The sequence below is a fragment of the Sciurus vulgaris genome (genome assembly GCF_902686455.1).
Source record: "Sciurus vulgaris genome assembly, chromosome: 7".
Taxonomy (NCBI): domain Eukaryota; kingdom Metazoa; phylum Chordata; class Mammalia; order Rodentia; family Sciuridae; genus Sciurus; species Sciurus vulgaris.
In genome coordinates, this window is record NC_136467.1 from 154734263 (window position 1) to 154757442 (window position 23180).

Below are 23180 nucleotides of genomic sequence, written 5' to 3' on the forward strand. Positions count from 1 at the left end.
CGCCCGGCCAGAAACGCGCCCCACGCTCCGCGGCCCGCTGCGCAGCAGGCGGGTCTGCGGGGCAACGCGCCTGCGCGCTCGGTCACAAGCGGCTTCGGAACGTCGGTGCGCGCGTCGCCGGAGCGCGGCGGGCGGGGCCGGCGCCTCAGTGTCCTTGGCCTCGGGGCGCCTCCTCCGAGTCAGTCCTGGCGTGGACCCGGAGCTCGCGGTCCGTGCACCATGAGCTTGATGCAGAACGCGCGGGAAGTGATGAAGGCCGTGTTCAGGTCTCCAGGCTTCGATAGAGTTCTGGAAAAGGTACTGAGGCGGAGCGAGCAGCGGAGCGGGCAGCGGGGCGGAGCCGGGCGAGCGCGCCAGCCGGCGGCCTCCCCGGTCGGGTCAGCCCGGGCGCCCGGAGCCCGCCGCCGAGCCTGGGGCGCGTGCTCGGCGCCGGGCCCTGCGGGTGCGGCGGCGGAGCCGGTCGGACGCGGGCCGCGCCCGGCTCCCCAGGGGGCCCGCAGAGGCTGGGCGCAGGCGGAGGCTGCGGCTCCGCCGTGGGGTGGGAGACTTGGCCCAGGCCCCGCAGCGGGAGCTTGCAGCCCGAGAAGGACGCCCTGCGGGACCAGCCTTGTAAGGTGCGGGTGTTGGCAGAGTCCTGCGGGAGCAGCGAGGCGAAGTGCTGCCGAGTTAGGCAGGCCGGCTCTGTGCACCTGCCCTCGGACCAGCCCTGACCTGTCCATGCCCGGTCTTTGCAGAGATCGCCTTCCACAGAAGGCCTTGTGAATGAGCCCGAATAACGAGCGCGTGGTGCGTCACTTGGGAGACTCTTAACCTAAGAACTTCTTGAGTTTTCCTATATGAGATGCACAGATGTCTGTTTTTCTGGGTAGTAAATACAGGGAAATTTGAAAATGATTTGACAGTGAAGGTTAAATACTTATCAGCCGCAGCGCCCATAGGTCTCCGGAACACAGTCCTCTGATTGTATTTAACAATGTAAATAATGACTGCACTTAACTCTCAGGGCTTTTGTAAAAAACAGGAGTAATACCAAGACAAATGCATTTGATGTTTTCAAGTAGAAAACGCTATAAAATTCAAGGACATATTATTTGACAGTAATTTTCGGAAAGATAGGTTATCTAAAACATGATGTATTGGTTTAAAAGGAAATTTGAATTGCTTAAAAATCCGTAGCAGGACTGGGATGTCGTGGTAGAGCACTTTCCCAACATCGTGAGAGCCTGGGTTAGCTCTTCAGCACTGCAAAAAAAAGAACTTGTTTGGTATGTCTGTTGAACTCGATGTTCCCAGAAGTTGGCTATGTCCAGTACACACTGTGTATAGGCTAGCACTGTCCAATAGCAATGTGATGCAGGCCCCAAATGTGAGTTGCCTATGTAATTACAAATTGTAAAATGGCACATTTTAAGAAGTTAAAAGAAATAGGTAAAATTAATTTTACTGATATAACTCAGAATTCCCAAGATACTATTTTAATAATTCATCAATATGAGTATTTAAGGGGGGTGTTTTTCTAAATCTTCAATGGAGACACTGCTTGGTTCAGGAATCCCATTAAGTCAATTCAATTTTTTTATACATTTTTTTTTACATAATCATACATCTACATAGGGTAATGGTGTTTGACTCATTCTGTTATTTTTTCCTTCTCCCCCACCCCTCTTCCCTCTATGCAGTCCCTCCTTTCTCCATTCTTGCCTCCCTCTCACTCCCCATTATGTGTCGTCTCAGCTTATCAGCGAGATCATTCGTCCTTTTCTTTTTTGAGATTGGCTTATCTCACTTAGCATGATATTCTCCAACTCCATCCATTTGCCTGCAAATGCCGTTTTATTATTCTTTATAGCTGAGTAATATTCCATTGTATATATATATATACACCACAGTTTCTTTATCCATTCATCAATTAAAGGACATCTAGTTGGTTCCACAGTCTGGCTATTGTGAATTGAGCAGCTATGAACATTGATGTGCCTGTATCTCTGTAGTATGCTGATTTTAAGTCCTTTGGGTATAGGCCAAGGAGTGGGATAGCTGGGTCAAATGGTGGGTCCATTCCAAGTTTTCTAAGGAATCTCCACACTGCTTTCCAGAGTGGCTGCACTAATTTGCAACCCCACCAGCAATGTATTAGTGTACCTTTTTCCCCACATCCTCTCCAACACCTATCGTTGCTTGTATTCTTGATAATCGCCATTCTAATTGGGGTAAGATGGAATCTTAGGGTAGTTTTGATTTGCATTTCTCTTATTACTAAAGATGGTGAACATTTTTTCACATGTTTGTTGATTACTTGTAGATCTTCTGTGAAGCGCCTGTTCATATCCTTAGACCATTTGTTGACTGGGTTATTTGTATTCTTTGTGTAGAGTTTTTTGAGTTCTTTATGTATTCTGGAAATTAGTGCTCTATCTGAAGTATGAGTGGCAAAGATTTTCTCCCACTCTGTAGGCTCTCTCTTCACATTGCTGATAGTTTCCTTTGCTGAGAGAAAGCTATTTAGTTTGAATCTATCCCAGTTATTGATTCTTGCTTTTATTTCTTGTGCTATGGGAGTCCCGTTAAGGAATTCTGATCCTAAGGCAACAAGTTGAAGATTTGGGCCTACTTTTTCTTCTGTAAGCTGCAGGGTCCCTGGTCTGATTCCAAGGTCCTTGATCCATGTTGAGTTGAGTTTTGTGCAGGGTGAGAGATAGGGGTTTAGTTTCATTCTGCTGCATATGGATTTCCAGTTTTCCGAGCACCATTTGTTGAACAGGCTGTCTTTTCTCCATTGCATATTTTTGGCACCTTTGTCTAGTATTAGAAAATTGTATTTATTTGGGTTTGTGTCCATGTCCTGTATTCTGTACCATTGATCTACCTGTCTATTTTGGTGCCAATTCCATGACGTTTTTGTTGCTATTGCTTTGTAGTATAGTTGAAGTTCTGGTATTGTGATACCCCCTGTTTCATTCTTCCTGCTAAGGATTACTTTAGCTATTCTGGGTTTCTTATTCTTCCAGATGATTTTCATGATTGCTTGCTCTATTTCTGTGAGGTATGTCATTGGGATTTTAATTGGAATTGCATTGAATCTGTATAGCATGGCCATTTTGACAATATTAATTCTGCCTATCCAAGAACATGGGAGATCTTTCCATCTTCTAAGGTCTTCCCCAATTTCTTTCTTCAGTGTTTTGAAGTTTTCATTGTAGAGATCTTTTACCTCTTTGGTTAGATTGATTCTCAAGTATTTTTTTTTTTTTTTTTTTTGAGGCTGTTGCAAATGGGGTTGTTTTTCTCATTTCCCTTTCAGCTGTTTTGTCGCTTGCATATAAAAATGCTTTAGATTTATGCGTGTTGATTTTATAGCCTGCTATTTTGCTGAATTCATTGATGAGGTCTAGAAGTTTTCTGGAGGAGGTTTTTGGATCCTCTAAATATAGAATCATGTCATCAACAAATAGTGACAGCTTAAGTTCCTCTTTTCCTATTTGTATCCCTTTAATTTCTTTAGTCTGCCTAATTGCTCTGGCTAGAGTTTCGAGGACAATGTTGAATAGAAGTGGTGAAAGAGGACATCCCTGTCTTGTTCCCATTTTTAAAGGGAATGGTTTCAGTTTTTCTCCATTAAGAATGATGTTGGCCATGGGCTTAGCATAAATAGCCTTTACAATGTTCAGGTATATTCCTACTATCCCTATTTTTTTCTAGTGTTTTGAGCATGAAGGGGTGTTGCATTTTGTCGAACGCTTTTTCTGCATCAATTGAAATAACCATATGATTCTTATCCTTAAGTCTGTTGACATGATGGATTACGTTTATTGATTTACAGATGTTAAACCATCCTTGCATTCCAGGGATGAACCCCACTTGATCGTCGCGCACAATTTTCTTAATTCGTTTTTGGATACGGTTTGCCAATATTTTGTTAAGGATGTTTGCATCTATATTCATCAAGGATATTGGTCTAAAATTTTCTTTCCTTGATATGTCTTTTCCTGGTTTGGGTATGAGGGTGATATTAGCTTCATAGAATGAGTTTGGTAGGGTACCCTCCTTTTCTATTTCCTGGAATACTTTGAGAAGTATTGAAATGAGTTCTTCTTTGAAGGTCTTGTAGAACTTGGCTGAGAATACCTCTGGTCCTGGGCTTTTCTTGCATGGTAGGTTTTTAATGGCTTCTTCTATTTCATTGCTTGATATTGATCTGTTTAAATTGTGTATGTCCTCCTGGTTCAGTTTGGGAGGAGCATATGTCTCTAGAAATTAGTCAATGTCTTCGGTAATTTCTATTTTGGTGGAATACAGATTTTCAAAGTAGCTTCTCATTATGTTATGTATCTCAGTGGTGTCTGTCGTGATATTTCCTTTTTCATCACGAATTTTAGTAATTTGAGTTTTCTCTCTCCTTCTCTTTGTTAGTGTGGCTAAGGGTTTATCTATTTTGTTTACTTTCTCAAAGAACCAACTTTTTGTTCTGTCAATTTTTTGAATTGTTTCTTTTGTTTCAATTTCATTGATTTCAGCTCTAATTTTAATTATTTCCTATCTTCTACTACTTTTGCTGTTATTCTGTTCTTCTTTTCTAGGGCTTTGAGCTGTAATTTCAGGTCATTTAGTTGTTGATTTTTCATTCTTTTCTGGAATGCACTCCATGCAATGAATTTTCCTCTTAGTACCGCTTTCATAGTGTCCCAGAGATTTTGGTATGTTGTATCATCATTCTCATTGACCTCTAAGAATTTTTTATCTCCTCCCTGATGTTTTCTGTTATCCATGTTTCATTCAATAGCATATTATTTAGTCTCCAGGTGTTGGAGTAATTTCTGTTTTTTATTTTGTCATTGATTTCTACTCTCAGTCCATTGTGATCTGATAGAACACAAGGCAGTATCTCTGTTTTTTTGCATTTCCTAAGGGCTGCTTTGTGGCATAACATATGGTCTATTTTCGAGAAGGTTCCATGTGCTGCTGAGAAGAAAGTGAATCCGCTCGTTGATGGATGGAATAGTCTGTATATGTCGAAAGTCTAGGTTATTGATTGTGTTATTGAGTTCTATGGTTCTTTGGTTGGTTTTTGTTTGGAAGATCTATCTAGTGGTGACAGCGGTGTGTTAAAGTCACCCAGAATTATTGTGTTGTGGTCTATGTGATTCCTGAAATTGAGAAGGGTTTGTTTGATGTACAGGGATGCACCATTGTTTGGGGTATAAATATATACTATCGTTATGTCTTCCTGATTTATGGTTCCCTTAAGCAGTACGAAATGTCCTTCTTTATCCCTTCTGGCTAACTTTGGCTTGAAGTCCACTTTATCTGATATAAGGATAGAAACTCCTGCTTTTTTTACTGAGTCCATGTGCGTGGTAGGTTTTTCCCCATCCTTTCACCTTTAGTCTGTGGATGTCCTTTTCTATGAGATGAGTCTCTTGCAGGCAGCATATTGTAGGGTCTTTCTTTTTAATCCATTCTGCCAGTCTATGTCTTTTGATTGATGAGTCGGGCCATTAACGTTCAGGGTTATTATTGAGATATGATTTGTATTCCCAGTCATTTGGCTTATTTTTGGTTTTTAAGTTGGCTTGGTTTCTCCTTTGAGTGTTTTTTCTCTAAGGTAGTTCCTCCCTTTGCTGACCTACATTGATGTTTTTCATTTCCTCTTCATGGAATATTTTGTTGAGAACATTCTGTAGAGCAAGCTTTCTATTTGTAAATTCTTTTAACTTTTGTTTATCATGGAAGGATTTTATTTTATCTTCAAATCTGAAGGTTAGTTTTTCTGGGTATAGTATTCTTGGTTGGCAACCATGTTCTTTCAGAGCTTGAAATATGTTGTTCCAGGCCCTTCTAGCTTTTAGAGTCTGGGTTGAGAAGTTGGCTGCTATCCGTTTTGGTCTTCCCCTATATGTAATCTGATCTTTTCTCTCTCGGCCTTCAAAATCCTATCTTTATTTTGAATGTTAGGCATTTTCATTATAATGTGCCTTGGTGTGGATCTGTTGTGATTTTGTGCATTTGGTGTTCTGTAAGCCTCTTGTATTTGATTTTCCATTTCATTCTTCAGATTTGGGAAGTTTTCTGGTAGTATTTCATTGAATAGGTTGTTCATTCCTTTGGTTTGTATCTCTGTGCCTTCCTCAATCCCAATAATTCTTTTCATGATGTCCCATAGTTCTTGGAGATTCTGTTCATTATTTCTTACCATCTTCTCTGTTTGGGCAACTTTATTTTCAAGATTAAATATTTTGTCTTCATTGTCTGAGGTTCTGTCTTCCAAGTGGTCTAGTCTTTTGGTGATGCTTTCCATTGAGTTTTTTATTTGGTTTATTGTCTCCTTCATTTCAAGGATTTCCATTTGTTTGTTTTTTGAGAATCTCTCTTTGTTGAAATGATCTTTTGCTTCCTGCAGTTGCTCTTTCAGCTTATTGGTATTATCATTCATTGCCTACATTTGCTCTCATCTCATCCTTTGCTTCGTTAATCATCTTTTTTTTTTTTTTATTTAAGCCTTATAACTTTATTAAGCAAGAATCTATATCCATTTTTAGAAGCCGCTGAGACTTAAAGAAGTTACATAATTTCCCCTAGATCACAAGTAGTGAGGTTAACCCATGTCTCCTGACTCTATTATTAAACATACAACCTCTCAAGCTGATTTGGGATCACCCTTAACAGTTTCTTTTTTTTTTTTTTTTATTGTAAACAAATGGGATACATGTTGCCTCTCTGTTTGCACATGGCGCAAAGGCATACCATTTGTGTAATCATAAATCCACATACAATAATGTTGTTTGATTCATTCTGTTATTTTTTCCCCTTCCCCCCACCCCTCCCATCCCTCTTTACCCTCTATACAGTACTTTCTTCCTCCATACTTGCCCCCCTCCCTAACCCTAACTCTAACCCTAACACTAACCCTTCCCTCCCCCCCATTATGTGTCATCCTCCACTTATTAGCGATATCATTCGTCCCTTGTCTTTTTGAGATTGGCTTATCTCACTTAGCATGATATTCTCCAATTTCATCCATTTGCCTGCAAATGCCATAATTTTGTCATTCTTTATGGCTGAGTAATATTCCATTGTGTATATATACCACAGTTTCTTTATCCACTCGTCAATTGAAGGGCATCTAGGTTGGTTCCATAGTCTGGCTATTGTGAATTGAGCAGCTATGAACATTGATGTGGCTGTATCTCTGTAGTATGCTGATTTTAGATCCTTTGGGTATAGGCCAAGGAGTGGGATAGCTGGGTCAAATGGAGGGTCCATTCCAAGTTTTCTAAGGAATCTCCACACTGCTTTCCAGAGTGGCTGCACTAATTTGCAGCCCCACCAGCAATGTATGAGTGTACCTTTCTCCCCACATCCTCGCCAACACCTGTTGCTTGTATTTTTGATAATCGCCATTCTAATTGGGGTGAGATGGAATCTTAGGGTGGTTTTGATTTGCATTTCTCTTATTACTAGAGATGTTGAACATTTTTTCATATGTTTATTGATTGCTTGTAGATCTTCTTCTGTGAAGTGTCTGTTCATTTCCTTAGCCCATTTGTCGATTGGATTATTTGTATTCTTGGTGTAGAGTTTTTTGAGTTCTTTATAGATTCTGGAGATTAGTGCTCTATCTGAAGTATGATTGGCAAAGATGTGAATCATCTTAATCATGTATAATCTGAAGTCCCTTTCTGACACTTCTTCTAACATACTGTCATTGGATTCTATTACTATAGAATCTAGATTTGTTTGGATCATTTTCTTCCCTTGTTTTTTCATGTTGTTCACGTATCTTCCCCTCTAGCAGTGCAGATCTGGGGTATTGCAGATTTCCCCCTTTTGGCTTATAGTGCCCCCATAGGTTTCGAAAACCCTTCTTTAAGGGGAGATCAATATTAGCAGTGCCCAATTCAGATACTATGCAATCCTCAACCAAATAGCCCCTATGAGGACAATAACAAAATTGTCATAATAAACAGAATGAGTTCAAATATTATCTTCAGTAAAACAGATTTGCAATAAGTTCTGCAATTTCTAATGGAGGACAAAGAGGATGCAGAGGGATGTAGAATGTGGCTGTTAATGGGATAAGAAAATAATATACAGAAGTTCTAGATAATAGAAAGGGTGAGAAGGTAATCAAAAGAAATTGGATGTTAGCATGCAAAAAAGGGAGAAAGAGACTCAGGGAACAGGTAAACAAAAGGAAAAGAGAGGAAGAAAAGAAATAAAAACTTTTTTCAATAAGGAGAAAGAAGAAAATCTACAGTATAACCGTCATATAGTAATGAAACCTCCCAGTGTTCAGTAGCCTGATGCATGAGAGGTACCTGACAATGAGCTTCAAGCCTCCAGCAGGCATCTCAGGATGGGATTTGCCCACCTAATGATCAGAGCTCAGGCTTCCAGGATTATCCAAGATGGCCGCGCTGGCTTTGAAATGAGTTGGCAAATGGGGAGCTGCAGCTCAGGGTGTGGACGTGGTCAGCTGGAGGTCCTGGAGGCAGGATGTGGTTGGTAAGGCAGGGGTCCTGGAGGTTGGGTGTGTTTGGTGTGGTTGTGGTGTTAGGGTCCGATATCGACTGATCCCCAGAGAGTCAAAGTGCACACACGGTAATGCAATACACACAACGAGGTTTTATTGCAAGTTTGAGCCTGGACCACAACCAGCCTCTCAGACCATTGCAATGGCTGAGTTGGGAGCAGCCCCGAGGGGTGAGAAAGCCCTCTAAGAGATTTCCAAGCATTCACACACAAAGACCTGTACGTTATTGGTTAACATTTGAACAGCTGAACATTAGTGCTCCTCTGGTTGGGTCCTGCCAATCTATTTAATTCTCATTGGGTCCTGGCAGAACTGAACGATCCTAGTGGAAGAAGGGAGGAGGGAAGGGGTGAACTATGCAGGAGATGAGTCGGGGCTAGGCCCCCCTCTCCTTGATAGGTAAGGTTTCTAGGCAGCTGCACATTCCTCAGACAAATATCTCTTAACAACCTCGATAAGCACGGGGCCCAGCAGTCCTGTTTGTCCTGAGGGTGCAGTCGCAACTGCCCGCATCCTGGTGATTAAGACAGCTGCACAGACATCACCCTGTTCTCAACAGTGGGATCCTGGAGGCCTGGTGCAATCAGTTGGTCTGGGGGTCCTGGTGGCAGGGAGCAGTCAGTTGATGTGAGGGCCCCAGAGGCAGGGAGTGATCGGTCGGGCTGAGGGATCCTGGAGACGGGGCTCAGTCAGTCTGGCCATGGGTCCTATGGGGCCTGGCTGTTGTCTCAAAATGGCAGTAACCAAACCTGCAGGTACTGTAACAGTGAACTTCCAAGCAACAGCAGGCAGCTGGTGCTCCACTGGCAGGCAGCGATCAGTTTGCTGACTGTTGTCCGACAATTGGGAGGTGAACCTCGTGCGCATTGGGTTATGCATAGGTGTAAGGCAGGTGATGGACAGGCGAGAGGCAGGCAAATGGCGGATGATAGGCGCCTGACAGTGAGCAATCTGCACTCAAAGAAGGCATCGATATGCTGGCAGACTGTAGGTGATCACAGCAGACAAATGGGGTAAACAGTAGGGGATCGATAAGCAGCAAAAACTGCCTCACCAAGAAACAGATATCCTCTGCTTGAAACTGGAGTTAAGGAGCAACAAGGAACGCAGCCTCCCTCTAATCCGCCATCTTGGATCTCCCAATTTTTTTTTTTTTAAGTATTGAATTTTTTGTATGTAACCTTTGAAATTCAATATGAACTTTACACTTAAGAGAACTTCTAATTCAGACTGGATACATTGCATAGTCAGTAATGATTTGTGGCTAGTGGCTATTAAACCACATAAGAACTGTAACAACTGCTCTGTGTTTGCTAATTTGTTCTAAAAAAGGATTTGTAGTTGTTTATATTTCATGTGGGCAGAATTGCTAGGGTTAAAGTATAGATTTATGCATAGTAAATCATAAATCTAGTTGTGGACATGGTCCCTTTCCTTTTATGGTAAAATTTAAGACATTACCAGGATAAGTGCTTCTTACTGGGGGATGATTTTGCTCCCCAATGTACATTTACAAAAGAGATATTTTTGATCAATACAGTATGGAGTGGGAGAGGTACTACTGGCCTGTAATGGATAGAGGTCTAGTATGCTGGTAAATATTATATTCCAAAATAAAGAATTGCTCAGTCCAAATGTCCATAGTACAATGTTGAGAAACTTTGACTTAAAACATTCTCCTGGGACAACCCTAAATAAACTGCTAGTCCATTCTTTCTAAATATGTACTGTGTCTTTGCACTGAATTTTTGAGTTTGTTCAGACTATGGTATTCATGCATCTCTTGGCATGGAACAGAATGTGATCTTTCTCTAAATTTCTGGGTAAGGATTTTCCTTATGTTACGGTTTGGGGTATAACTCAGTGGCAGAATGTGCAAGACCCTGCATTCAATCCCCAGCACACACACCCCTGCACTCCCCCCCAAAATAAAGAAAAACTTGGTATTAAATTCTCTTTGATAACTATTATGGTTTTCATCACTTCACTAGACCCTTGTTATTTTATGAAAAATAGTATCCTGGTTATTTAAATATGACCAGAGGTTTTCCTGGCAAGAAATGCTCACTTTTATATGCAGGGCTTTTAAAATATGAATTGTTAAAACTGTAAGTCGATATCAGGATATACATGATTCTTCCAGAAATGTGTTCTTCTGCATTGTTTTTGCAAAGATGAGACGGGATGATGTTTCTGAGATGAAGGAACTAGTGAGATGAAGCACTGTGAATCTGGCTTCCTGCCCTCCACGCCCACTGGTGTGCTCCATGGTTGACTAAGTACCCCATAGGCCACATCTACCGACTCATCCAAACAAAACCAGATTTTCTTCAGGGTTGTCTGAGACAGTTCTATCCTGAGTGCTAACTTCTGGCAGACTCTTTTAATGGCTTTTTTTTTTTTTTCCCCCCATTCCTGGGGATTGAATTCCAGGGTACTTTACCATTGAACTACATTCCTGTCTCTTTAATTTTTGAGACAGGATCTCTCTAAATTGCCCAGACTGTCCTGGAACTCGTGATCCTCCTGCCTCCTTCTCCTGAGCAGCTGGGATCACAGGTGCACCCACCCACTATGCTTGGCTCTTAATGACTTTTTTGTCAATGAATCAAGTAGCATAACATTTTAAAAGTTGATAATATTCCAAGGGGAGTTTTGTTCTCTGGTCAGATGTTTTTGCTCACCATATGGAAGCCAGTAAATGATGGTGATTTTCTGTTCTCTCAAAAATGATTTGTCAAAGGCACTTTCCATCAATCGTAGGATAGATATCAAGGCAAGTCTGTATTAGAATTTCTTAACTTTAGCCTGTTCTGTTCCTTTTGTTTGTTTTAGTACTGGGGATTGAACCCAGGGGCACTATGTCACAGAGCTATGTCCCCAGCCCTTTATATTTTTACTTTTTGACTTTAAGGCAAAGTCTCACTAAGTTGCTAAGGCTGGCTTCAAACTTTCAATTCTCCTGCCTCCGCCTCCTGAGTTGCATGTGCCACCATGCCCAACTAGCTTGTACTCTTTTTAAAAATTGTTTTACCAGTGTTTACACCCAAAAATCCTATCTTTTAAAGCCCTGATACAGAACAACCAACAGTCAAAATAAATGTCCTATTCTAAAGATCACTTTGAAATCAATCAACCAATTAAGTACTGTGGGACTATAAGTACCAACCAATTTCCTTGCCTCTAGGAATTTATAACCTAGGAAAGGAGAAAAGTATAGTCCAAAGAAGAGTTCCATCAAATGCACTGTGAGAAAAAAAGTTCCATGAATAAGTGAGTTCCAGGTAACATTGATGTGTCCTTTGTTTAAAAAAAAAAAAAAATTAGGGGTTGGGGGGATCAGGCATGGTGGCACCTGCCCGGGTTCCTGTCTACTCAGAAGGCTGAAGCAGGGGGATCACAAGTTCAAGCCTGTATGGGCAATTTAATAAGACCCTGTCTCAAAATAAAATATAAAAAGAACTGGGAATGTAGCTCAGTGGTAGATTTCAGTTCTTAGTAGAGAAAAGAAAGAACACTAAACAGAGTACTTTTTACTCAGTCACCCTAGAAGTTCTAGGACCTTCTAAGACTTTCTGGAATGTAGTGGGCACAGGTTATTTGAACTTCTCTGTTGTTCTTTGGTTTGTGGCTTTACCGTAACACACTTAAACTATCCCCTGGCCTTGTTTTCCCATGTCCGCAGCCCAGGCATCAGCCCTTTCTGGAATCACTCAGTATTCAGGTACTTGGTTCTAAACATGGCTCCACTGAGAACCAGTCTGACACAGTACTGTGCTTTCCTTGAAAGGAAAACTGGAGGTGTGAATGGATGTGGCACATCCTGTCTGGGAGAGGGATGAGGAAGGATCTCCCACCAAGGCCGAGAGCCTGCCTCTGAGGGCCATCTTGCTGCTGTGAGCCGCGGGAGCGAAGCCCTTGGAGTCCTGCGCTGCTGGCGCTTCGGATGCTCCAGCAGCCTGCCACGGCCGGATGCTGTGATGGCTTTATTCCTTGGGGCACCACCTCTGTGCCGGGGAACCAGCAGGTGACCTTCACTGGTCCACTCTTCAGGAATGCTGACTGTCTGGTCCTTTGCCCTGCCCTGGCTGCCTGCCACGTTCCCTTTTCCTTCAGAGTCCTTTTCAGGGGATGCTTGCGCACTGAGAAAGCTTCCTAGGACTTCTTCCTCTGACCCACTTGCATTCCTTGACTAATGTGTGTTACAGGACTTGTTGCTTTGCTGTCATCCCTCCACACAGAGCTCTGGGAACAAGTGGCAGCAGGCGCTTGATAAACATCTGTCAAAGGGAACTGCAGCGCCCTTGGAAGGGCCTCGTTGGTGGCTTGCCTTTCACAGGGAAGTCTCTGGTGGTTTGTTCAGTCCGTGGCTGAAGCACTAAGTGTTGGGAATGTCGTTATAGGATTTTTTATAGAATGCCCTTCAGATTTTAATGTATTCAGTCAACAAACATTGGAGTGCCTACTACGTGCCAGGCACCGTTGTAAGCCCTGGAGATAGATCAGGGAGCAAAACTGACAAAAATCCTTGTACTTGTGAAACATACTTTAGTGGAACAAATAAAACTTTAAGCAAAGCAAGAAAGTATGTACTATGTTAGATGGTCAGTGTTATAAAATAAAGTAGACAGAATAGGGAGTATTGGTGCAGAAGAATTTAATTTCTTTTCCTGTGGCGCTGTTTCCCTCTCCCTACCGCTCATCTTGCTGTGTTGCCTGGGGTCCCCTAGGACTCCTGGACTCAAGCTGTCCTCCTGTCTCAGCCTCCCAGGTACCCACCGTGCCTGCTGGCATTCATTTTTCGAGTTCAGTTTTAAATAATGTCATCTGAGAAGTCACTGAAATAGTGACATTTCAACCAAGACCTGAGCATGTCATGAATGTCGAAGGGGAAGAATGTTCAGGAAGGGGAAGAGCTGTTGTAAAGTCCTGAAGTGTACAGCTCTGCTTGCAGCCCTCAAACAGGGGCTGGCTGTAGCCCCAGGTGGAATGCTTGCCCCTTCGGTGTGAGGCGCTGGGTCCCATCCCCAGCTCCAGTAGCTGGTGTTCATTGGGTACTGGGATCCAACTCCACACTCATCCGTTGTCTTCCCTACGCAGTTCCTTTTAGCCCTGCAAGGCATGCCCTTCTTACCACATCTACTTTACACAAAGGGAACCAGAAGCTTGGCTTACCTTATCTTAAGCCATAGGGACCTACACCAAGTATTCTGTGCCCTAGCCCCTGCTGGCAACAGTGTCTGGAAAGCTCGGCCTGTATCCTGCGTGAACACCGTGGCAGTCTTGCAAGTCTGAATGAGCGGTTAACCCCAGACACACCTAGTGATTAGTGGGCACCAAGAGTCCCTACAGAACGAGAGCCAGCAAGGGAGAACATGGAGTGGTGAATGGAGGAGGAGGAAGACCAGGAGGGGGAAAGGTTCACGATGGCAGAAAATGCAAGAGATTACTTAGGGCACCGGTGACCTTGAGAGGAGAAACAAGTATATCCACGGCCAAACTCTATAAACCAAAGCTTCCATCAATGATGGTTTTGATCACCAGGCTCCAAGTAACTACTCAGTGGGAATCTTGAGCTTTAAAAACCTCTGCCAAGGCAACAGTATCTTCACTTTCCATATGCGCAAATCTCAGTTGTGAGTCTTGACTGAATCTCTGTGCTCTTAACGTGAAGCTGTAGCCACCAGAGTAATTACATGAAGACACGCGTAGCGTGTCACGTGGTAGCGTGGCTGGACATAGTGGTTTTGCAGCATGCACCCTCACAGAGCTCCTTGAGCATAATTCCATCTATTCTTGTTGCTGTTGCCACCCGGTCACACTGCCGTACCTATCTTCTGACACTTTCCACTTCCTGTGTGAGGGTGCATCCATACGCTACCCTCAGACACACCTCCTGGCCTCTGCAGTTGTGCAAAATCAGCATCTACCCATCATCAGGGCAGATTACGTGAGAATGGCCCCTTTCACAAATGCACACACCATTCTTGCCCACTGAGTCAGCCTGCTTGTCTTTGGGCTGTGTGCGTGGCCTTTCCTCTTCAGTCTCTTCCAGGTTGACTCCCATTTCTACACAGGTTCTTATGCCACATGCCACACTCCTGTCCTTCAGACCCATTGCACACTGACACCCTTATTGAGCCTGAGCTGCAGTCCTTATCTGTTCAGCAGAGATGGTAGTGGTGAACTGCATACCAGCAGCAGTCAGTGACGGTGGCGATTCTCAAAGGGCAGGCTGAGCTGAACTGTCAAGGCCTGAGGAGGATTTGGTTCTGGACGGACCTTTATGTGAGGGATTAATGGCATCTCCAGGCTGGGGGCATGCCCAAGGCCCTGGCTTCCGTCCCTGGTGCCATGAAAAGGGCATCCTCACGGCTCTTACCGGGCAGCCCTTCTCACCCCCGTTACTGAACAAGGAGGAAGTGGGCACTGTCACCTGGAGGGTGTGTTTCTGTAATGGTACTTGAGATGTTGGAGGGAAGGTAAGCTCATGTGGATGCACCAGGTGCAGAGGAGCAGCACACTGGAGGCCATGTGGAGGACGACAGGTGGCTGCTCGCCTAGACGTTGCCACCATGGACTGTGCCACTCTGCCACCTGCAGGGTCCTGGTGACGGGGTGCATCTGGGCAGTTCTCTTAGACCCTGGCAGGTGAACTTCCAACTCCATGACATCATGGAAGGCTCCACTCCCCGCTTCCCACGTGACCCCTGATGAGTCAGGACCAGTGGCATTGGGGGAGAGGAGAGTAGGGGGAGGCTGACCCTGAGACTTAGAGTTAGACATTCACTAACTGCTTTCTCATCTCTAACACACAGATGATAGTATCTTCAAAATCTGCAGCTTCGAGACAATGTATGTAAAATTGCTCACCTGCTCTCTAACAGTTGTTTATGTTAACTGAATAAACAAGTGTTGTACCTTGCATCTGATGGGCTGAGTTTTGTTTTGTTTCTTTCTGTTTTCCTCTCTGAGTGCAGCTCCATGTGGGCCGGACCCTCACAAGACTACTTTTTAGCTCTGGAATATGGGTGGGACATTCCTTCATTGTTACTTCCATTAACTTCCTCTGTTTTACCCAGGGTGACAGGCATTGGCAAGAGTGAAAGCATGTCTCTTGCCATCTCAGACTAACCAGTATAAAATTATTCCCACTTACATTTTAAACTAGTTTTGCATGTTGGCATGTTCTTTGGCCTTTAGTTGAGAAAAAGAAAAATTTACACTGAATTCTACAGTAGAAAATCTAAGATTGGCAGTTATTTCACTAGCCATCCCAGCCAAAGTCAAGAGATGAAACGGAACACTCAGAACAAAGCTCTGCTGGACAGCTGTGCCGTGAAGACACTGACCTCTTGATGTCTGTGAGGCTGTTGTATTCCTTGGCTTGCCTGGCTTTCCCCCTTACCTTCACCTGCTCCTGCCTGTCCAAGATTCCAGTGTTCTCCAAGAAGCCTTTCTTAATGCCTTTTCCCCAAGACATTACGTTAGATATCTTGAAAAAAGAAAACAAAAGTTGGCTTCTCACTTTCCTTTTTTTTGTTGTTGTTGGGGTGTGTGTGTGTGTGTGTGTGTGTGTGTGTGTGTGTGTGTGTGTGCAGTGCTAGTGGATCAGGGCCTCACACGTGCCTGGCAAGTGCTCTACCACTGACCTACATTCCCAGCATTCCCAGACCTTACTAACGTTAGATATCTTTACTTCAAGAAACCTGTACTCACTTTCTGCAATAATTTCCTCCATTGCGCTATTTTGTGTTTGCCTCTTCCTTTAAACTGAATCCTCTGAGAACAGGGATTCATTCAGTCTCATTTGTTTTTATGTTGCCAGTGCCTGACTTCCAGACTCAGGTAGGTACAGCTCAGTGGTAGAGCACTTGCCTAGCATGCATGAGGCCTGGGTTCGATCCCTAAGCTACTAAAAATAAAATACACGAACACCTGAAGACTGGTTTCCACCTTGTTCTGTCTTGGTGTGTTAGTTTATGAGGATACCTTGTGGCTAGATCACTTATTGTTGTAAACACTTATCTGTTGTGTAAAACATGGCACAGTGGTGTTTGGGATGATTTATGTTGCATTTGTTTTCCTTCCTGGCCCCTTGTACGATAAACAGCAGAACCAGTAGGTTGACTCCTGTCTTCCTGGTGGAGCCATAAAGGCTTCTGTGTGTCTCAAGACAAGTCAGTAACTAGAGGGACATGAAGGGATAGACCTAGCTCAATTCTGTCACATGTTGGTGACCTTAAAAATAACCCGTGCTGAATATAATAGCAAAATGGCATTTACCCTTCCTTATTTCTAGTCTGGTCCTCTGCCACATGACATTTCATCCAACAGGAACACATACTGGTGGTCCCAAGAGTTCAGAATGGTGCTGAAAAATCCCTGTGGCATAACTGAAGAAGTGAGAGAAAACTGCAGAATAAAAAGAACCCCAAGAAAATTCAGTGAGGGGTCTGCAGCTTTTACAGACCTCAACAAGTCCTTGAAAAGTTTGAAAACAGTGACCCCAGCACTGAAGAGCTTTCATTAGTAGAGAGGAATGTCTGTGGCACGTTTTCTGCTTACAACCAACCAGTGACGAGAAAAGCCAGCCAGGCCAGCGGGGACTTCTTTACCGCTCCATGCTCTTTGGTGTGATACTTCTTCATTGTGTTGCTTTTTGTGGGACAGGGCCATAAAAACAGCCTTTAACTTGGTTGGGTTCTATTTTATATTAAAATGGGTGTGTGGCATAAGCTTATTCTAGTAACTCATTAAATTACTGAATTTCTTCCAGCTTGACTGTCAGGTTGTTTTGAACCATTCATTAAGTCATTTAAACATTACTCTGCTTATGCAAAAACTAGGAAAAACTAAACCTATATATTGGTTATTAAAAGATCCCAGGGACCCAAGATGACTTGGTTGATGCCAAAATCTGAGACTATTATTGAGATGCTAGGTACTTTACATAAGGCTAAAAGGCTTGGACTTCATGTTTGAATTATGCAGAGGAGTGAAGATTAGCAAAAACTATCCACTCAACATTTTTGTTTCTTTAAAAACCATTTTCACAAGGTTAATTTATAACATAGATTGGCAAATTAATTGAATTCTTCAGTCAGTCTTTTTTGGAAAGGGATTCAGTTTAATCCAATGATTGCTCTTGGTGGTTTTTGAGCATTTTACATACCACAGAATGAATGTCCACAATTTTTTTTTTTTTTCCATTTAGGTGACTCTCGTTTCTGCTGCTCCTGAGAAAGTGATTTGTGAAATGAAGGTAGAAGAGCAGCATGCTAACAAAACAGGCACCCTGCACGGGGGTCTGACTGCTACCTTAGTGGACAGCATATCAACCGTGGCGCTGCTGTGCTCAGAAAGGGGTCTGCCTGGAGTCAGTGTCGACATGAACATAACGTAAGTATATAGACCACCCCAGAGGCCTTTAGCTTGGACACATCACTTCAAACCATCAAGACTTAGTACGTTGGTACTAATGAAGCATGAAATTCAGTTAAATGCAACTAGAGCTTTTTCCTGAAATACTCTATTATGTGGCCTTAAAACCTAGAACTAAATAGTTAATTTCAAGTATAGTCACCTCTCATGTCTTTAGGAGATTGGTTCTGAGACCCAACTCAAATGGCAGAATCTGTAGATGCTTAAGTCCCTCAGAGGAAAAGGCATCTTTATGTGGTGGGCGCAGGGGCACATGACTGTGATCCTAGCTACTCAGGAGGCCGAGGCAGGGGGATGGCAAGTTTGAGACCAACCTGGCAACTTAGCAAGACCCTTTCTCAAAATACAAAAAGGGCTGGGAGGTAGCTCAGTGGTAAAGCTCCCCTCGGTTCAATCCCCAGTATTAGAAAAAATAAAATGTCATCTTTACATATAACCTATACACATCTTTCCATGTATTTAAATCATCTCTAGATCACTTAAAAAACTAAATACATGCAAATGGTATGTAAATAGTTGTTGTATTGTACTGTTTGGGGAGTAAGAAATGGGTTCAGTACAGACAGAACTTTTTCTTCACTTACCTGCAGTCCACAGGTGGTTAAGCATGAGGGTGGAGAAGCCACAGAGGGCAGCTCTACAGTCTGCGACCCCAACATCCAGAACAGCACAGCTTCTAGCACATCTCCTAGCAGGAAAAAACCACAGACTCATGGCTTGTGTTTCACACAGTCCTTAAAGTATCACTTGTACTGTAAAAGTCTTTGTATTTATTGAATATATAAAGAAAAAGCTGAATAAAATTCAAAGAGAAGTTGAACTCTCACACACGTGTGGTGAGCTTGTCACGAGCTGCACTAGCGTCAGCAGCGTCCTAACCTCGTGACCACAGAGACCTGCTCTGCAGGCTTCAGCTCCGGCCACAGGACCAGGACCTCGATGTCTGTCACTGCCCGTTGTGAAAATGCACGCAGGGACTGAACTTGACCAGAATGGAAAATACTCAGTTCCAACATAAACTCCTCCTGTTGTCAGTCCTGTTCAGTGAAGAGCAAGGCCCAGGGATGGTTTGAAGACAACTGGGCTTTCCCTACTTAAGCAACTGAAAATGTGTGTGTTGAGGACAGGCAGGGGCTAGGGTGAGAGCCAGTGTCACCAGACATGAAAGTGATGGAAATAAGCAGGTTATTGGGTCTTAATTTATGTCTTTTATTAGGGTCCCTTATGACTTATTCAGTTTGCCTTTATTATGGGAGCAAATTGAGAGGGTACAGTGATAGGATGAGATGTGGACAAGTGCTCGTGTAAATTAAGATGTACAGGAGAAAAGGCTTTGCTTGTGTTATGGGTTCAGCAGTCCTTGTCCTGCTCCGTGTGGCGGGGAGACCAGTTGCTGACAGTGCTTTTCCGTAGTACTCTATTAAAAAGAGATCTTCAAGCCCAGCACTGCATTTTATCATCTTCTAAGATGTGGCTTTCTCAACTCGGAGTTGAAATAAGCCACACAGCTTTGGCCTTTCAAGTATGTGTGGGCAAAAGCCTTGGTCACTGTTAAGAGCTGCCTAAGCTTTAAAAATTGGTTCACTTGAAAAGAAACTAGGACATTGCCACAGAGTTTGTGGATATTTCAAAAATCAGTGACTATTTGAGTCACTGACCACTTCCTGATTCATTCTCCTACTACCATTTAACATGATACCAGATTTACTCTACCCTTGCACGTTAAGTTCTATGTTACATGAACCAAGGATGTCTGTTTTAGACTTATGACTAAGGCAAAAAATTGGGCTTTCGAGACAATGAAAGAAATTCTAGGGTAAGAGTACTGTTGATGAAGTGTCAAGTTGCCAGATCCCATAGGTTTAATGCCTGCTCATCCAGAACAAGAGGTTGCTTGTCTTCCCTTACTTTCATGTAAATTAAAATAGTGGCCAGAATTCTTGATTTATAGAAAATTAGGGGAAATAATAACTCAGTAAATTACTACTAAGCACACCATTTTTATTTCTTTAAGTTGAGGTACATGAATTCAAGACTAGCTTCTGTTCTTTCCAGCAATAAACTCCAACTTTATTGGAGCCACGTGTAAGACTTATTTTGAATTTGGCAAAAATATATGTCCTCTACTTCATTTATGTATGATCTATCAAAGTGTATAAATCCATTCAACTGTCATGTACAACTGAGTAGAACAAATAAATTTTTTAAAAATATATCCTCTTTTACACCTCCTTGTTCTGTAAAAAGCCAGATACATACAAATAGACTTTAAAACATTATCAGAGAGCCCTCAAAGCTACTCTTAAGGTAACTAGAATAATTGAGGAAACTTGTGATCACAACTGGGAAGGAAGTGTATCTTACGACCTGCATAGCCAGTCTTTCACATTTCCACTCCACAGATTCAGCCAGCCTCAGCTGGAGAACGTCTAAAACTGCGTCTGTACTGGACATAGCAGACCTTTCTCTCGTCACTGTTCCCTGAATACACTGTAACATCTACTTACGTGGCATTTACATGTATGAGGTAAGGGTACTAGGACTGACCCCTTATGGATGCCAAGCAGTGACTAAACACAGAGTTCATCACCATGACTGTAAGGACTTCATGTATTCCTTATTCTTGTAGCAACTCATTTTAAAGGTGTAGACACCAACTGATATTTCACTTAGGAAGTTACACAGATAAAATGAAAGCTAGAGGAAATCTTTCAGTAGCCTGACTAAATATGAAGTGGGAAACTTAAAAACAGGACAAGAATATCCTATTTATGGGAAAAGAACGTGTGGATAAGGAATGGTGTGGTAGAACCTGGTCAGGTAGCAGCCATTCCAATCTGACAGTACAGAAAGCTTGCCAGTTACTCTTAAACTATATTTATGGGTAAACAAGTCACAGAGGAAGGTTGTTATGAGCATCACAACTCTCCCCTTTTAAAAATTATTTGCCATTAACTAAATTTGTTTCCTTTTAAGGTACATGTCACCTGCTAAAATAGGAGAAGAAATAGTGATCACAGCACAAATTTTGAAGCAAGGAAGAACACTTGCGTTTGCCACTGTGGATCTGACCAACAAAGCCACAGGAAAGTTAATAGCACAAGGCAGGCATACAAAACACTTGGGAAACTAGGCAACAGCAGGGTGCCCTGAAGATACCCAACAGTGAACACCAAGTGCAAACTTGAACAGATTTCAAAATAAATGATCAGAACCACAAAGTGGCCAAGACATTTACTTTGGGAAAAGGGCCTAGAGACGGAGTAGGGTAAAGCTGGGGTTGTCGTGTTTTTTCATTTTGAACATTTTATTTTTTACTCATATGCATGATTGGGTTTAAGAAATTTAGCTCATTGTTTTGAAAACAGGTAAAACAAAGAAGCAAGCAGAGCCACTTGAATGTAAGATTAAAGTACAATATTTAGCCAAGGGACAAAAATTAATGGGCGTCGGTCTGTTTGGACCTCTAGAACATAACACTATGGGCTGGGCAGCTCGTAAGCAGAAATTTCTTACCATTTCGGAGGCTGAGAAGTTCAGTCAAGGACCCAGCAGGCTTTCTGGCAAGGGCTTCCTTCCTGATTGACAGATGGTGTCTTCTAGCTGCATCCTCAATGTGGTACAGAAGGCAACTCTAGGGTCTCTTAAAAGGGCACTAATGAATGAATGTACCCGCAAATGTCCCACTTCCTAGTACCATCACTTTGTAGGTTATGGTTTTAACGGGACACATTTGGACCACAGCAGTGGCCAATCCTTGATGAGTTAGGTTTTCCCAACTGTAAAATGCCATGCCATATTTTCCATTTCCTTTATATGGGGTTATGGAATTTCAAAATAGGTGAACTCTAAATTGGAAAATTAAACATTGTACTATATGGCCTTACATAGTCCAAGGTTGAAGCAAAGACATTGTAAGGCAGGAAATGGTCCATATGGTTTTCTCTGATAATTACGGGTCTGGCAACTTTTCTATAAAAGGGGAAAAACACAGAGGGCTTTTGAATCTCCTTATCTACTGTAACGTCCCAAGAGTACAAATTATTCAGTTCATTCTGAAAACTTGTGTGTGCTATGGCACCCCTAGCATTTGATTTCTACATCTTAGTGAACATTTCATGACTAAAGATTGAAAAGAAGCACTTTAAATCTGGAGATAGTCAAGTTAAAAGTTGGTTGTCCTTTGCCTGTGTTGGAACGCATGCCGATCTGTTCATAGGACAGACTCCCTGGAGCAGTGAGCATGCTGGTGACCCAGGTCTTGATTTCCAGTGTTTCCTACCAAAAGGAACAGTGATCATAGGACTGTGGAGACACAAGTTCCAAGATCTTACCCTGAACGTAAGGAAGTACTCAGGAAAATAAGAAGCACACACAAATTGCACATGGGGTGTGGGAGGTTGTGTTCATAGCTTTGGATAATAAAAGGCAGAGGCAGGAGTCCTCATTACAATAAAATGCTGAAAAACATGGAGAGGGAAGGTAGGTTTAGAAAAATCACCCATCTTGCAACTCTCAAAGACTGGCTTGGTTCGGCAGCAAGAATCATCAGTGGTGCTATGGTAAAGGAGGATTATTTGCCTAATTCCACATTGGTAGCCAGTATTAAGTATATGGTGCAGAAGTGGGACAGTTAACCTCACTGAGGAACAGATGTTGAACATGCCACTAGAAACTTGACGAGGACGCAACAAACTAAAAGGCAAAATGGAGTACAGTTTACCTAAAGTTGACCTGTAAGCCCAAGACACCAAGACCATGAAACAAAGAAGGCCAGGAAACTGATTCTAAATCAAAGGACACTAGGGTTATGACAACTAAATGCAATTATATTGTAACATTAAAGGGTTTTAAAAATATCAAAAAATATTGAGAGCAAAACAATATGGATGTTAAAGTATATCACTGCTTCATTTCCTGAGCTTGGTGATTTTACTGTGCACAACACCTTGACCAGCTACCAAAATAACTCAAAATGTTAATGATTACAAATGTATATACAAAGAGAATACAAAGAGGGCAAAGTGATAAAATGTGGACACTGGTTACCCAGGAACTTTTGCAATTTTTCTAAATTTTTCCAAAATAAAAATGACTGAATTGCCTACCATGTTGAACAAGTGTAATTGGGCTCTAGAGATTACAGTCCAGTTTAAATCCTTTACTACTAAGGATGTGAGCTTGGGCAAGTTATTTAACCTCTCCA

The 23180-nt window shown here is 42.5% G+C and overlaps 1 protein-coding gene across 1 annotated transcript; it reads left to right on the plus strand.

Moving 5' to 3' along the window:
* Positions 1-163: 163 nt before the first annotated feature.
* ACOT13 (acyl-CoA thioesterase 13) lies at positions 164-23049 on the plus strand. Its single transcript, XM_079147573.1, has 3 exons — positions 164-297; positions 17748-17932; positions 20951-23049. The coding sequence occupies exons 1-3, from the start codon at positions 220-222 to the stop codon at positions 21105-21107; spliced, it is 420 nt and encodes a 139-aa protein (XP_079003699.1). The 5' UTR covers positions 164-219; the 3' UTR covers positions 21108-23049.
* The last annotated feature ends 131 nt before the right edge of the window (positions 23050-23180 follow it).